This window comes from Hyaena hyaena, unplaced genomic scaffold (genome assembly GCF_003009895.1).
Source record: "Hyaena hyaena isolate Hyena2069 unplaced genomic scaffold, ASM300989v1 scaffold_49, whole genome shotgun sequence".
Lineage (NCBI taxonomy): Eukaryota > Metazoa > Chordata > Mammalia > Carnivora > Hyaenidae > Hyaena > Hyaena hyaena.
The window spans coordinates 2,099,646-2,114,725 of record NW_024080681.1 but is presented as its reverse complement, the minus strand read 5'-3'; the positions used below and the strand labels follow the sequence as shown (position 1 = coordinate 2,114,725).

The 15,080-nt window shown below is 45.3% G+C and overlaps 1 protein-coding gene across 1 annotated transcript in view; it reads right to left on the bottom strand.

Moving 5' to 3' along the window:
• Positions 1 to 549: 549 nt before the first annotated feature.
• Positions 550 to 15,080, bottom strand: part of LIPC (lipase C, hepatic type) — a 134,075-nt gene continuing 119,544 nt past the window's right edge. The window contains exons 7-9 of the mRNA XM_039230586.1: positions 8,079 to 8,196; positions 6,175 to 6,393; positions 550 to 781 (exon numbers count right to left, since the gene is read on the bottom strand). Of these exons, the coding sequence (XP_039086517.1) occupies positions 670 to 781; positions 6,175 to 6,393; positions 8,079 to 8,196 (449 nt within the window). The 3' untranslated portion in view covers positions 550 to 669. The remainder of the gene's footprint in view (positions 782 to 6,174; positions 6,394 to 8,078; positions 8,197 to 15,080) is intronic.

The window sequence follows — 15,080 nt, the reverse complement described above, 5'->3', positions numbered from 1 at the left end:
CAGACACCTAATTGGGAAATTTTTAGTTATACAAATATTTGAATATAGTTACATAATGTATATGTATTTATATTTGTCTTATTTTTAAAAAAAAATGTTTTTTTATTGTGGCACCTGTGTAGCTCAGTCATTTAAGCGTCTGACTTTGGCTCAGGTCATGCTCTCATGGTTTGTGAGCTCTGTGCTGACAGCTTGGAGCCTGGAGCCTGTTTCGGATTCTGTCTCCCTCTCTCTCTGCCTTTCCTCCACTCATGCTCTGTCTCTCTCTGTCTCTCAAAAATAAATAAACATTAAAAAACATTAAAAACTTTTTTATTTGAGAGAGAGAGGTGGGGGGAGGGACAGAGAGCGAGGGAGACAGAGGATCCCAAGCAGGCTTCGCGCCATCACTACAGAGCCCGATGTGGGGCTTGAACTCACCAACCATGAGATCATGACCTGAGCTGAAACCAAGAATCAGATGATTAACCAACTGAGCCACGCAGGCACCCCCATAATATAGTTTTTAAAAGCTCAGTTTAGAATAGTGAAACCATGCACCCCCTTTAAATCTAAGCTTTATTTCAACTTTATGCAAGATTGTTTACATAACTTGGGTTTCCAAATAAAGTAACCATTCCAGAAAAGGAATAAGATCATTTGTTTTTCACATTGGGTCTTCATTAAAGCTCATCTGATCTTTCTCTTCAGCTTTTTAGAGTTTCTGTCACATCTTACAAACGTTTTCTCTTGGGTTGGTTGGAGTTTTAGGCCATCCGTGCTTTCTGAGCAAAATGTCATTCTGAATAGAAAACATAAAGCAAACAGAGCATTAGCTTTTAGATGGAGCTTATTGAAGTGTTTCATCCTTTGTAAATAAATGCTCAATTTATGTAATGCATGCTATTCTTAAAACATTAGATTCTTATGTTCACAAATATTTTCATAACTTCAGAGAAAAACCAAACCCAAGTCAGTGACTGGGTTAAGCAGTGTAAGGCTGCTTCCTAGAGCTCTGCACTGGGGTGATTTCAGCTCTGCGAGAACAGAAAGTCCTCGGGGCTGTTCTTTTTCCTCCCTAACCACAGCTCATCAGAGATTTGATGGTGACTATTGCTCCTTTCACTGCATTGCCCTGACTCCAGGGCAAACATTTGCAGTCCCTTCAACTGTTCCCCACAGGGCAGGCTTCTCTCCCCAGCCTTCCTTCTTTGGACAGGCTCCAGTTTGCCAGGGCTGTTCTTAAAGGCCCCCGGGAAATGAGGCCACTGTCACCAGCCTCTGCTGGGCTCAGCCCCGTAAGGCCAGCCCCTTCCTCTTACTGGTGCAGACACTGTCCAGCTAGAGAAGACATCACTATGTGTTTTTTGGGTCTCTCTTGGAGACCGGCCGTTAGACCTGCTTTGACCGTTCATTAGCTTGGCCTGAGATGCTGTTTTGTGTTGTTGCTAACTTATATCTACTAGGACAAAAGTATTAATAGTCACAAAGAATTCTAGGTTATGGCTTTTCTTCTCTTTCTTTCTTTTTTCTCCCTTCCTTCCTTCCTTCCTACCTTCCTTCCTTTCTTTCCTTCTTCCTTCCTTCCTTCCTTCCTTCCTTCCTTCCTTCCTTCCTTCCTTCCTTCTTTCTTTCTTCCTTTCTTTCTTTCTTTCTTTCTTTCTTTCTTTCTTTCTTTCTTTCTTTCTTTCTTTCTCTCTCTCTCTCTCTCTTTCTTTCTTTCTTTCTTTCTTTCTTCTCTCTCTCTCTCTTTCTTTCTTTCTTTCTTTCTTCTCTCTCTTCTCTTTTTTTTGAATTACATTTAAGGTTAAGTCTTCATTAAATCAGAGTTTTATAATTAAAATAGTGTATAAGCTAGAAAGACAAATACTGCATGGTATCATTTATATGTGAAATCCAAAAAAAAAAATTAACAGTTATAGAAACAAAGTAGAAAAGTGATTCCCAGGGCCTGGAGTGAGGGGAGATAGGGAGAGGTTGATAAAAGTGTACAAACTTTCAGCTATAGGATTAATAGGGTCTGAGGATCTACTGTAAAACACAGTGACTATAATTGGTAACACTGGATTATATATGCATTAGGTGATGAAGGTGTTAGTTAACTGGATGGGGGGGATCCTTTCACACATGTACATATATCAAGTCACACTGATGTACACTTTAAATATCTTGATTTTGTCAATTTATCTCAAGAAAGCTAAAATAAAGAGAATTATGAGTAATTTGTGAATGCAGTTTTGAAAAATTCAAATGGTAAAGATATTAAGTGAAGTCAAATATTAGAAGGTCCTTGGGGCGCCCAGGAGGCTTAGTCGGTTAAGCGTCCGACTTTCACTTAGGTCATGATCTCGCGGTTCATGGGTTTGAGCCCCGCGTCGGGCTCTGTGCTGACTGCCAGCTCAGAGCCTGGAGCCTATTTCAGAGTCTGTGTCTCCCTCTCTCTCTGACCCTCCCCTGCTCATGCTGTCTCTCTCTCTCTCTCTCCTAGAAAAAAAAATATTAAAAGGTCCTCTTTGCCATCACCCTTCATCAATATCACTCTCCTCCACTTTTCTGGTGTGGTTTACATATTTCCAGACCTGTTTCTTTGCATTTACACATATATCAATGTTTATATGCAAACAGAAAGAATTCTTAATATAAGTGGGATTATAATGTATGTATTTTTGTATGTAATATATGTATAATGTATGCATCTTTCTGAAAATTTTCATTGTCATCAAGTAATGTACTTGGAGACCTGTTCATAATGGTCCATATGAATCGATTTCATTCTTTTTCACCTCCTGCACTACATCCCATTGAATGGATATATGACAGCATATTATAGCCATCCATTTTCCTCTTGATGGACATTGAGATTTTCCTAATGGTTTACCATTTACAGACAGTACCACAATAGACATTTTTACACCTATATATCTTTTATGGATATTTTGAGTATTTCTCCAGGACAGACACCTAGAGTTAAAATTCTGGGTATTAGTGATATTTAAAATTTTGATAATGTAAGCTCCATAAGACAGAGGGCTTTGTCTATTCTGTTCAGTGCTGCTTACCTTGCATCTACAGTGCCTGGTATACAGTAGGTGCTCATTGAATGTTAGTCATGACTGAAATATCCCTGTAGAAGCTCCATAATTTATATTCCCATGAACAGTGTATGAGACTGCCCATGTCTCCACTCCTTTTCCAACTCTGGATATTGTCTGTTTTTTAATTCCTGCCAAACTAATGGGTGACCAGTGCTAATTTCATTGACTTTTTTTTGCATTTACATGATTACTGTGAAAATTGAACATTTTCTCATTATGTTCAGCCGATTGCTTTTTATGTCCTGCTGTAGAATCAATGCTATCTGTCCTATCTCTTCAACCACAATGGGCCCTTTCATCCCTGACTCTGTTTTTGGAAGAGAAAATCACCTCTCATTGGATTCCTCCCATGGAAGCACAGAGTGAGTTACTTAACCATTTTTCTCCCTTATAGTTAACAGAGAGATTAAGAGTTATGAGGCTGAATATTTACATCCTGGCTCTGGGATTATGGATTGTAGAGGTGCTCAAAACTTGGTAGTTGTTATTAGTCTCATGAGATACATATTATAAATTCCATTTATCACGGAAGAACTGAGTCCAGAGCAGTGCAGTTAGTGTCTGAGGCTGCACAGGTGGTGAGCTGCAAGAGGAATTTGAGCTGAGGCAGACGCGGGCCATTGGATTCCGCCTACCATATTGCTTTGCTCGCTGCCTGTCTCTCTGGGAATGCCTCCTGGCCTCCCTAAAGCCTGTTGTAGCACAGCACCACCGACCTGATGTCTTCCTTCTAGGCTTCCTGGATCATGCAGTACTAGACCTTCAGGTATGCAAAGTGTGGTCCGTGTGCCAGCAGCATCAGTAGCATCAGTAGCTTGTTACAGATGCAGAATTTCAGGCCCCACTCAATCTGCATTTTAATTGCATTTCAACATGATTCTCAGATGATTCCTGTGCACATTAAGGCTTGAGAACACTGAGATGGGGCATGCTATTAGTAAAATTAATGCATCTTGTTTTCCTAATTAGGTCCTGGAATTTCTTTACGCCAAGAGCCACAACTCAGATTTTTTTGGTATCCCCTAATGGTACCTCATACCGTGAAGACACACAGGGAGGCAGTGAATACTTGTAACTTAAAAAAATGATAGGTCCCACAATCCCTCCCCTTTTTCCAGCATGTACCTCTTACAGCTGGAGGGTTTGATATGCATGTATATTAATGTCCAGCACTTCAACTCTGCTGGTTTAGACTAAGGAGCATCAGATTCGTGGGGCCAAGATTAACAGAGGAAGGGACTGCTGGAAACAGTGCACGGGCAGTAAATAGGCAATGAATCAGACAAACCTGGAGTCAGCTCTGGGCCTAGACAATTATCAGCCCAAGCTGTGTAATGTCTATCTATGAGCCTCAGCTTCCTAATCTGCACAACCACTCCTACCCATTTCAGAGGATCATTGGGAAGGTTACATGAGACTAACACTCCAGACTTAATTCTGTGCCCACCATGCAGTGGGAGCTCTGTAAGCACAGTTCCCTTCCCTCTGCCCTTTCCTTCTTCAGAACCATGTGGGTAAGCATCAGTGAGAAGGTTGTGTTGTGTTTTATACAGCTTTTCAGGTCAAGTCACAGAGAATTGTCATGGTGAACAGCCACTAGAACTGAGGAATTACCATCTAGCTGAGAGAATGCGAGGAGGGGTGGTTTTCAGAAGTAGAGCTCTTCTAAAGGGCCAGAAAGTCATGCAAGAATAGCTAAGTGTATACGAGGAGAGAAACAGTTTAATTTTCTCAAATTGATCATGTGGAGAAATCTGTTGGCAGGCTTCAGAGTATGCTCTTAGTAATTGCCAGGATTTTGTATCCCAGGGAGATAAAATCTCAGAGTGCTGTTGTGTAAAGGACTCCCGGGCATAAATCTGCTATGGGCCCGCTCCTGGCCATGAAGCCTGTGGGGGAGGGAGGAATGTAGTTCAGAGGGGAGAGGCCTGCTGTTTTCCATTTCTACTAGGGACAAGCCAAAGAGTGAAATGAATGGGTTTTCCAACAAAGGAAGGTGGGAGAGGAGAGACAAGTTTCCTGAACACAGTGGGGGAGGAGGAGGAAGGGTCTGGGGAAGGACAGAATTCTCCTTTCATGGAGAAGCAGAACTATAGAAAAGCATGGTTACAGGGCGCCTGGGTGGCTCAGTGGGCTAAGCATCCGACTTTGGCTCAGGGCATTATCTCATGGTTTGTGCGTTCGAGCCCCGCATCGGGCTCTGTGGTGACAGCTAGCTCACAGACTTGAGCCTGTTTCGGATCCTGTGTCTCCCTCTCTCTCTGACCCTCCCCTGCTCATGCCGTCTCTCTCTCTCTTTCAGAAAAAAAAAATTAAAAAAAAAAGAAAAGCATGGTTGCCATGGCAAAATACACTGGGTATCCCTTTGCTCTGCTGATAGGACTGAAGGGACAGCTGGACCACCCTTTCTTTTATGTCCTACTCTATCCCCAACCTCTTATTGTCCCTGGGGATCTTGGGGCCAAAGGAGATGTTAAATCACACAGCAGCATTTCTTAAGGCTACTCCATTGGTACACATCAGAATTTCGTAGGGCTTTTATTAGCAAATGTGTGTCCTGGGTCCCTTCACAAACCGCCACGAAAGCTCTGGAGGTGGCTTCGGGAATCTGCATATTTAATAAACTTCCCTTGACTCTTTGGCACTCTAAGATTTGAAAGGTGCCATCAAAGAATGAGATTTTGAGACTGTGATCTGTTACAAGCATTTCTCTGGGTGAACAAGAAAAAGGAAACGTCACTCCCTGGTCCTTGCCACTCAAAGTGCGGTCCTTAAACATCTGGTGATTCACCTGCATGTAGAAGTTTGAAAAGCAGTGGGCCAGTGAGGTGGCTTCTCAAACTCCAGAGGCAGGTAGCTGTTAACCACAAGCAGTGGGAAGAGGCTGTACTGGGAGTCAGAAGACCTGGGTACAAATCTTGGTCCTTCCTCCTGTGGCTGTGTGAACTCAGGATGGTCATTTCACATTTCTGAGCATTTGTGAGCCATCATTAGGACACAATAATGCCCACTTTATGATATAAATGTGAGTACTAATTATGAAAGTGCTGGCACATACAGGTGCTTGATGGATGTCAGGGAAGGCTGTGTCTGTACTCACCGTTGCTGGGTTTCTCCCGCCTTGACTTTGATGGTCTTTGCAACAAGGCCCGAGTAGAGGGGCTTTCTGCTCCAAGGGATGATGGTTTGGACCGTGTTCCAGACATTGGTCCATACTGCACCATTTTCCCACTTGAACTTGATCATGATCAGCTCACCGATATCCAAATCCAACGTGATAAGGAAGGAATAGGTTTTATTACTAGTAATTTCTTGATCCCTTGAAGATACAAAGGAAATCAGACCCAGTTTATCTGTAACAGCAAAGTCATGTTTGGGCACATTCAGGATGTGTTTGGCTTGCCTGAGTGACTTGGGAAGATCTTTTCTGGGGCCTTTCCCAAATTGGTGTTGGACATACTATTAATAGAAAAAGCAATAGGTGTGCCAGTCTATTAATATTGGGAAAACCATGCTTCATTCTGTGTTAGCCTTTTTTATTGATTGATTGATTGATTGATTGAAAGAGAGAGAGAATCCAAAGCAGGCTTCACACTGTCAGCACAGAACCCTATGTGGGGCTTGAACTCACAAACTGTGAGATCATGACCTGAGCCCAAATCAGGGGTCGGATGCTTAACTGACTGAGCCACCCAAGTGCCCCTGTGTTAGCATATTTAAAAGGCTGAGAGTTCTGCCATAATGAATCTGGTAACTTTGCTTAGCTCAGGCTTTCTGACTTCAACTCTAACACATCAGGAAAGAGAAGACAGTGGGGCTTCGGCAATGACCTCAGGGCAGTTCAGCTCCCTGCAGGTTTGAGTAACCGTAGAGCCACACCACACTCTTATTTCCCCACTAAAGCTTTCCCCCCCTCTCCATATAAAAAGAAACAACAAAGTATAATAGTAATAGAAAACCACATGTTTAAGTGATGGAACAGTTTGGAACAAGATTTAAATGCAGATCCTTAGGTATCATTAGCAGGTTTACTCACTAATCTCCAAGACATTAACATGTCCCAACATTGACTGAGCAGCATGGAAAGCCACAGCGACTTCCCACCGTGGAGCTACTCCCCGGGAGAGATTTAAAGCAGTGCAGAGTTAACACTGGATTTGGGGTGAGACAGGGAGATGGAGGGTTCCCCTGCACAGCTTGTTGTCACCCTTCCTGCAGAATGTTGTAAAGAATTGCTCAGGAACCCATCCGCCCAGCTCGGCTGTGAGATCCTAGGGCTAGGGTCCTCTCTACCTCCGGGACAGAGCACGAATACTTGCTGGATGATAGAATCAGTGTGATGATCAGAGATCCAGAGCTAGGGGACATTTTCCAGAACTGAGGACTGACCCTGGAGTGGATGGGGTGTCGCTGAGGAAGACCCTCATGCTGAGGGTGGAGATGTGTAGAAAAAGCAGCCTTCTTCTGGCCATGTAGCTGGTGAGCCTCCGAGGGAGGCCGAGGCCACTGTTTGCATTGTGAACAGGTGTGTAACAGGGCAAAGGACAGATGGGCAGGCTGGCAGTGCAGGCTGCCGAGATGGGAAATGTATGCCAAGCTGAAACTGGTTTTGTTTCTGTGTTATGGTTTTCAGAACTCACTGGAAAGGAACTCGGCCATCCTGTGGACATCTGCTCCAGCCCTCCCCGCTCCTCCCTGCCTGGCTCTTCTTCCTGCACTGTGGATGGATTTCGCCACCTCTGGCTTCGCTCTCCACTCAGCTTGCAGGGAATGAGCCATCGCAAACCCAGGCAGTTCCATCATAAAGGAATCTGCAGGACTGGGTAAGGCTGAGGAGGGGTGACAAGGCAGTGGGCTCGGGGGGACGTCCCGTCTGACAAATGTTTGGGGCAGTCATGTGGACTGAGAAGAGTAAACTGACCCTTGAAAAGGACAGGGTCCATCTAGATCCTGCAAAAAAAAGCAGCATGTCATCACCATAGATGGGGCTGCACCTGTACTCACAGAGAGATGGTAATTTTCCGGTTTTCCTCTTTTGTTCCCAGGAGTGTCATAGTAAAAGTTGGTTCTACTGGTTTCTCAAGGTAGTTGATGAACTGGATCTTGAACTGGTAATGATACACTGAAGTGGAAAGGGGGAGGGGAAGGAGGAGAGAGAAAGAGATTTTAAGTGGATTTTTTAAGTTAAAAATCTCATATTTTTAAAATTTAAAAATACAGAGGGAAAAGTCTAGATGGATTGATACCAACATCCCCCCCCCCCCCGGTGTTGGGATTATGAATGCTTTATATATTTTCTTTTTCTTTCTCTATTTATTAAATGTCTACAGAGGACATATGGTGTATTTGTAATATAATAATTACTATCCAACAGAAGAAGGCAGAATAGGAATATGGTGTAGCATTCTCACCCATTTCTACATACAGTCCTGTTAGACTCTTCCATGTATTTAGTAAGATAGGAAGGATATTATCACCTTTTAGGCATCTGACAAAAGCAGGAGAACCCAGTGCCAATTTTTACCTTTGCCTCTGTTTGATGTAGTCACTTTTGGGAGGGACAGAGTGCTAGTTAAGAAGCATATGCCCTCATGACCACATCTCTATATGCTGGGGCAGTTCCTGGGTACTGGCTCTGTGGGGGTCAATGAGCACATTTTCTGATGGAAATAAGATAACTCTAATTCTGGCACTTGGGCCTAAAATTTTTCCATCTTATCAAATGCTCAGAATTGAGCTTCTACTGGGCTGTTTAGAGAGGGGAACTTATTTTACTCTTCTTTACCTAAATCTGGTCTATGTCTAATTACTACAAGTACACTCCTTGCCATTAGACAGGTTTGTTAGACACTTCACAGGGCATTGTCTCATTTGCTCATCATAACAACTCTATGAGGTAAGTATTGTCATCATCCTTCCCCTTTTATAAATAAGAAACCTGGGGCCCAGGAGGTGAAAAGACATGTTCAAGATCACTTAGCAGAGTCTGACTCTTAGGTTGGCCTACTGCTAAGGCTCCTAAGATGGCCTTGACTTACCCTACATTGTCACAACCACCTACTGGGCTGTTTTCAAAATTACCCCACTCATTCCAAAATGGCTGGTTGCTGCCTGGACTTTTCTCTTGCTGTCCCCATATTCTCTAAGTACTTGTGGTGTTTTAGCTCCAAGATGGCAATCAGGTTTCGTAGGGTATGTCAAGTCCAAATGATTGATAGGACTGCCCAGAGCCCTATGTTGAGAGGGGTTCTGAGGCTATACCCAGGCTCTTGGGAAGACTGGTGTCTGCCTTGGGCAGAGGAGAGGGATTTATGACATGCTTCCTGTGTATTTGCCTTTCTTCTTCTAGGTAGTAATTAATCCACTAATTCTGATAGAGTGCCTTCCACATAATAGGTGTCTAATAAACTTTCTGGGATGAACAAACTGACAGTTTGCATGGGGTCACACGAAGGGTATTAACATTAAGCAGGTTGAAAGTCACCTCTGAGAACCCTAGACCTGAGCTCCAAGCTGTGTTGTAGAATTCCCACTGGGAAGCATGGAACTAGCCACTTACTCATCCATCCCATATAGCCAGCATGTGGAAATTCATTACCTTCGTGAATCAACCTACTACCTGCCAAATGATGCATTTCTCCTGGAGGCCGACAGCTACGGGCAAACCCGGCGGCAGCTCATGGTGTGTTTGCCAACACCCCAGCTGCAGTGTCCTGGTGTGCCTCTGTCACTGGCATTCTGGGTTAGTTACCCAGCCTGACCTGCTGACATAAATCAACCTTCTCATTTGGTGTTATAGTGGATTTGCTTATGTTCCTGGGGTTATCTCTAGGGTTTGCTCTGAAGCACCAAAGTTTACTGATATATTTTTATGTTCCCAGCAAGAACCAAACACTGACAGTTGATTTATAGGCCGTGAGTTTTCTGCTTTAGGTAGGAGCCAGCTTGGGCATCATCTGGCACCGCAGACAGGGCCCTGTGCATAATGGGTGCCAGATCCTTAAGCGTGGAATACAGTCGTTCGATGCTCTCAGGACTGTGAGGCTGTGGGCGAGAAATAAGAGCAAGGCTATGGGCCCAGGTTCCAGAAAGGGTTCTTCAGCCCTGGTGGCAGTGATGGAGACAGGGACCCTGGCCTATCATCCCAGGAGCCTCCTAGAGGCTTTATGCTATTTGCGGTCTGTCAAGAGAACCCTGTAACAGGCAGACAGTGTTACAAGTTGAACAGAGGCAAAGGGAAATGTCCTCCCAAAGATGCAGGCCGTAGTTGCGGGTGGGACTGGATGAGGACAGGACCGGGTGGGAAGACGGCCTGAGGGTTAACCTCCTAATGAGGGGGCAGGCCATCTTCCCGAGAACTCAAGGAACACCCCTACCAATGAAATTTAACCCAATTTAATACGTATTCATTGAAGTCTCCTGGTGCTCAGTCCAGTGCTAAAAGCTGTTGGGGATAAAGGAGTATAATTGCCAGTATGCATGATAACAACGTTGGCTAATATTTATTTTGTTCACCTGTGCCAGGCACTTTGCATCTCTTATCCCATGTAATCCTCACAACAGCTGACACTATTATCACGTTCTTTTAGAGGAGAGGAAACTGAAGCACAGAGAGGTTACGTGGCTTTTCCCGTATCACACAGCTAGACGTAAGTCCCAGCCACCCGGCTCCAGGCCTTTAACTTTTAAGCGTTTGTACCTGGGAGTATAACTTTATGTACCCTAAGGAAAAAGTTGAATTATGGAAAGATATTTGAATTCGAAAGTGTCATCGCAGGATTACTTAACTAAAAACAAATCAGAAACACCTTGGAGGAAAGACTATAGACTAATAATGACCATTATGATAACTACCATTTAGCTTTTTACCATGTCCCAGACACTGAGCTCATCGGTTCACATAATTATCTCATTTCTCTTTACAACAACTTTGTAAGATGCCCACTCTATCCTCCCCCGGGGCAGTTAACAAACGCAGAAGCTGACGCTTGGGAAAGTTAAGTAACTTGTCCATTGTCATGCAGCTAAGAGCTGGTGAAGCTGCAATTAGACGTGAGACTCCTGATTCAGAGCTGATATTCCCAACCATGTGATTTACTCTTATGAAGTCATTAAAAGATATTTTTGGAGCAATTTCAATCCTTATGAAAGGAGTGGGAAAAAAAAACAAACCCCAACCCCAAACAACAACCAGGATACAAAATTGCATATCTAACATGAGGCCAACTTTATAAAACAGAACACACAGGAGGGATTTTCGTAAAAATATAACAGTGCTTATCTTTGGAGAGGAGGGAGGGGTAATTTTTATTCGTCTTTACGCTTTTCCGCAAGGTTTGTGTTTTCTACAATATGCAGGAATTCTAATTAGAATCTTATTGGAAGAAGAAAAAGCTTTTAAATGTAGTAGAACAGAAAACAAGAGACCCAGAAGCTGTGGTCCCAGACTTAGAGGACCTTGCGTCTGGGAAGGTGAGTCATGTCTATGTGACTCTCGTCACCTTCTGTCTTCCTGTCTCATGGGTGTCAATGACCGTGTCTTCTCTCCCCGAGGGCAAGCTTGGTGTCATAGTAGGTTTCTACCTCCACAAGTCACAGCATGCACCAGGTGTCTAAGGGGTATCGGGGGGCTCTTTGTGTGAAAATAAGGCAGGACACCTGCTGCCTGAAAGACCCCAACTGTGAATAGGCATAATGAGAAATAACGTCCATTTGTTGAGACCCTACGATGCATCAGGCTACGAATTAAGCGTTTTACATACGTCAGTTTTGGTCCTCATAACAAGACTAAAATACGGATAACACGCTGGGTAGGATCCATTTTCTCCGCCGACCCCTGCTATCCGTCCACGCTCCGCCTGCCTCGCGCCTACATCTCCCAGGCTCCCTTGCCCGGCGGTTTCCGGGTGGGAGGCACGTGCCCGAGATGAGGGCAGAGCAGGGAAAGGTCGGGTGTTTTCCCCTCGGCTCCCTCCTGCTTTAGAGCCGGAGCACGAAGTAGCTGTGCCCCCCGGGTAGCTGCTGTGTGGTTTCCGTAATGCCGCCCACCCTCCGTACGGAGTCCGGCCGGCTCCCTGGAGCTGACCTCGGGCGGCTGGCGCAGCCCTGTTTTCCCTGGAGACCCCGGCGGTAGGGTCCGGTTAGACTGGCGGGTTACAGACAAGGAAGCGGAGACCTGGACGCACGCCCAGGGTCACCCGGAGAGTTACAAGTGGAGCAGAATTTGAACTCAGCTGTCTGTCTGACTCTAAAATCCCCTTCCCACTGCCTCCTGGCGTTCTGGTTCTGGAAGCCGAATCTGCCCTTGGAAAGCAGCGGCAAACACGCAGCCCCTGAAGAAAAGCCGCCGTCTGAACCTGCCTGGAGTGAAACCGCCGAGGCGAAGTGGCTGCAGGGTCTCACCGCTGACGTCCGTCCTGTGCTATCACTGCTGCAGATTCGTCCTGCCTGTCCCCCGAATGCCTAGCCCCCGAGGGGGGATAAAGCTTTTATGTCCCTGCACCGGAGATGGGTTTTTGTCTTCCTTCGGTCTTTATTTATTTATTTATTTATTTATTTATTTATTTTTTCTCCTTCGGTCTTTAAAGAAATTTTTTTTAATGTTTACTTACTTTTGGGAGAGTGTGAGTGGGGGAGGGGCAGAGAGAGAGGGAGACACAGAATCGGAAGCAGGCTCCAGGCTCTGAGCGGTCAGCACAGAGCCCGACGCGGGGTTGAATTCACGGACCGCAAGATCACGAGCTGAAGTCTGACGCTTAACCGACTGAGCCACACAGGTGGCCCCTTCCTTCGCTCCTAAACTGTGAGTAGGAGGAGATTAATTCCCACGTCTAAGATGCCATGGTTTCACGGTTCTGGGGAAAGGTGCAAAACCTAGGGGTTGGCCTGGCAGGACCCTTTTAGCATCCTGTGAATGGGAATCACGTGTCCTCCCTCGTGGTCTCCCTGGGGCGAGGCTTGCAGGAAGTCAGAACCCCAAAGGTGCAGGAGTGGCCTGAGCCCTCTTGCTTCCCAAGAGCTCCTGAAACATGTATGGGCTGTGGAGGGGCACAGGGGTGAGGGGATGAGGGCACCCTTACATCTGCAAGAGCCCAGTTGCAGAGCTCAGCAGGAGGACAGCACAGAGAGTCCCGAATTACCTGCACTAGGAAAGTCACTTTTTTGGAGAAATCTCGAAGTGACATAATTTTTGTAAATATGAACGAGCTTTCATACTGAAAGCTAATTAGATGTTCTTATTTTGGATTTTTGTGTTTTTCTTTAGAAGAAGAAGGAAAAAAAAAAAAGACAGTTTGCCTATCATCCCCTCTCCCTGCAACCCCGGACAATGATGCTGTTACAAAGATTAAGACAAAAAAGGGTGAGTAACTTTGCTCACTTTCCCTTATGACATGTTTAATAAGGATTTTAAAAAATGATGTAGGAGACATGCTTTTGATCTTGTGGCTGCAAAGGGGCCAGCCCAACGCATTCCTCAGTTCAGGCAGGAGAAATTATTTTGGGTCTTAAAGATAAAGAGCATGAAACAGTCCATTAACCCTGAATGAGATCGGGCAAATGCCACCTCGAGCAGACGTGTGAGGCCTCTGGAGAGATTCTCCTCCTATGGAGAGTTGTTCTGAGGTTCAAATACCCCAAGCCCCCTGGATTCTGATCTCGTGTGAGCCCCACAGGTGCCACTTAAAAAACAACGCACGTTTCTTTTCATAAGCCCGCTGCTATCGGCATTGGATTGTGGAATTTACAGAAAGAATAGTTTGTTTCTTCTTCTTTTTCTTTTTTGTCTCATGGAAAAAAAAATGATTGTGGATCATTAGATATTGGCTCTGGGACATAGTACGACTCTCTTTGCAAACATCAAAGAGGTCTTTCTTTCAGCGGATCGATTTTCCTTCATGAAGATAGGAGGGATGGGATCTCTTGTGTTGTCTTGCTGCACCAAGGGCTTGTCCCTAGACAGGAACGGCCTCTAAGGTGAGAGGAGCAGCTTCAGACTGTGGGCACGAGAGGCCCGAGGAGGGTGCTGGGTGGGGGCGAGGGCAAGGGCAGCCGCGTGCAGAGCAGGCTGGAGAAGGACACCAGGCACACGTGGCTTGTGACGATATGTCTCGTGCAGGTATGTGCTTACGCTGGTGCCCACATTTGGGCTTATCAGTACCACACCACATGTGTGATCCCCCCGCGGCACTTCCGAACGAGCCTCTCCCGAATGTGCTAGTTTGGCACGTCAGTGGTTTTGAGCCGGAGACAATCAAGGTCCAGAAGACCCAGCAAGAGCTTCTTGCTTCTCCCTTCTTTTCCCCTAAGAATTTAGAGGGGGGCCTGGGGCAGGAAGAGAGCTGCTGCAGCATCTGGGTGAGTGGGGTAAGCCGGAGCTCAGACGGCCGTTGGTTGATTCCTCTCTCTGTCCCATTGTCTCTGCCTGGTGTAACAAACATTGGTTTCCCAAACATGTGCCCTTGCTATCTTCCTGTGAATTAATTTCCTTCTCTTTGGAGCCCCTCAGGCCTGCCCTCTTCTCAGCTCAGGATCGCAGAGAGGCTGCAGATGTCTGACTTCTTTAAACCTCTCGTGTCTATGTGAGGCTCTAGTACATATGCAATTAAAATCTTCTCCTCCAAATCTGTTTTATGTCAACTTAATTAAGAGACCAGCCAAAAGAACCTAAAAAGGGTTGGGGCACCTGGGTGGCTTAGTCAGTTAAGCATCTGACTTCAGCTCATTTAGGTCATGATCTCACAGTTTGTGGGTTCAAGCCCTGCATCGGTCTCTGGGCTGACAGTGGGGAGCCTGCTTCAGATTCCAGGTCTCCCTCTCTCTCTACCCCTCTCCTGCTTGAGCATGCATGCGTGCTCTCTCTCTCTCTTTCTCAAAAGTAAATAAACATTAAAAAATTTTTCAAAAAAACCTAGAAAGGGTTAAGGAAAAGTTTTCCTACACCCTGGTGTCATGAGACTGAACATGTCCCTTTTCTGTGGGCAGTTGCCTCCTCTGCTGGGGTTGGAG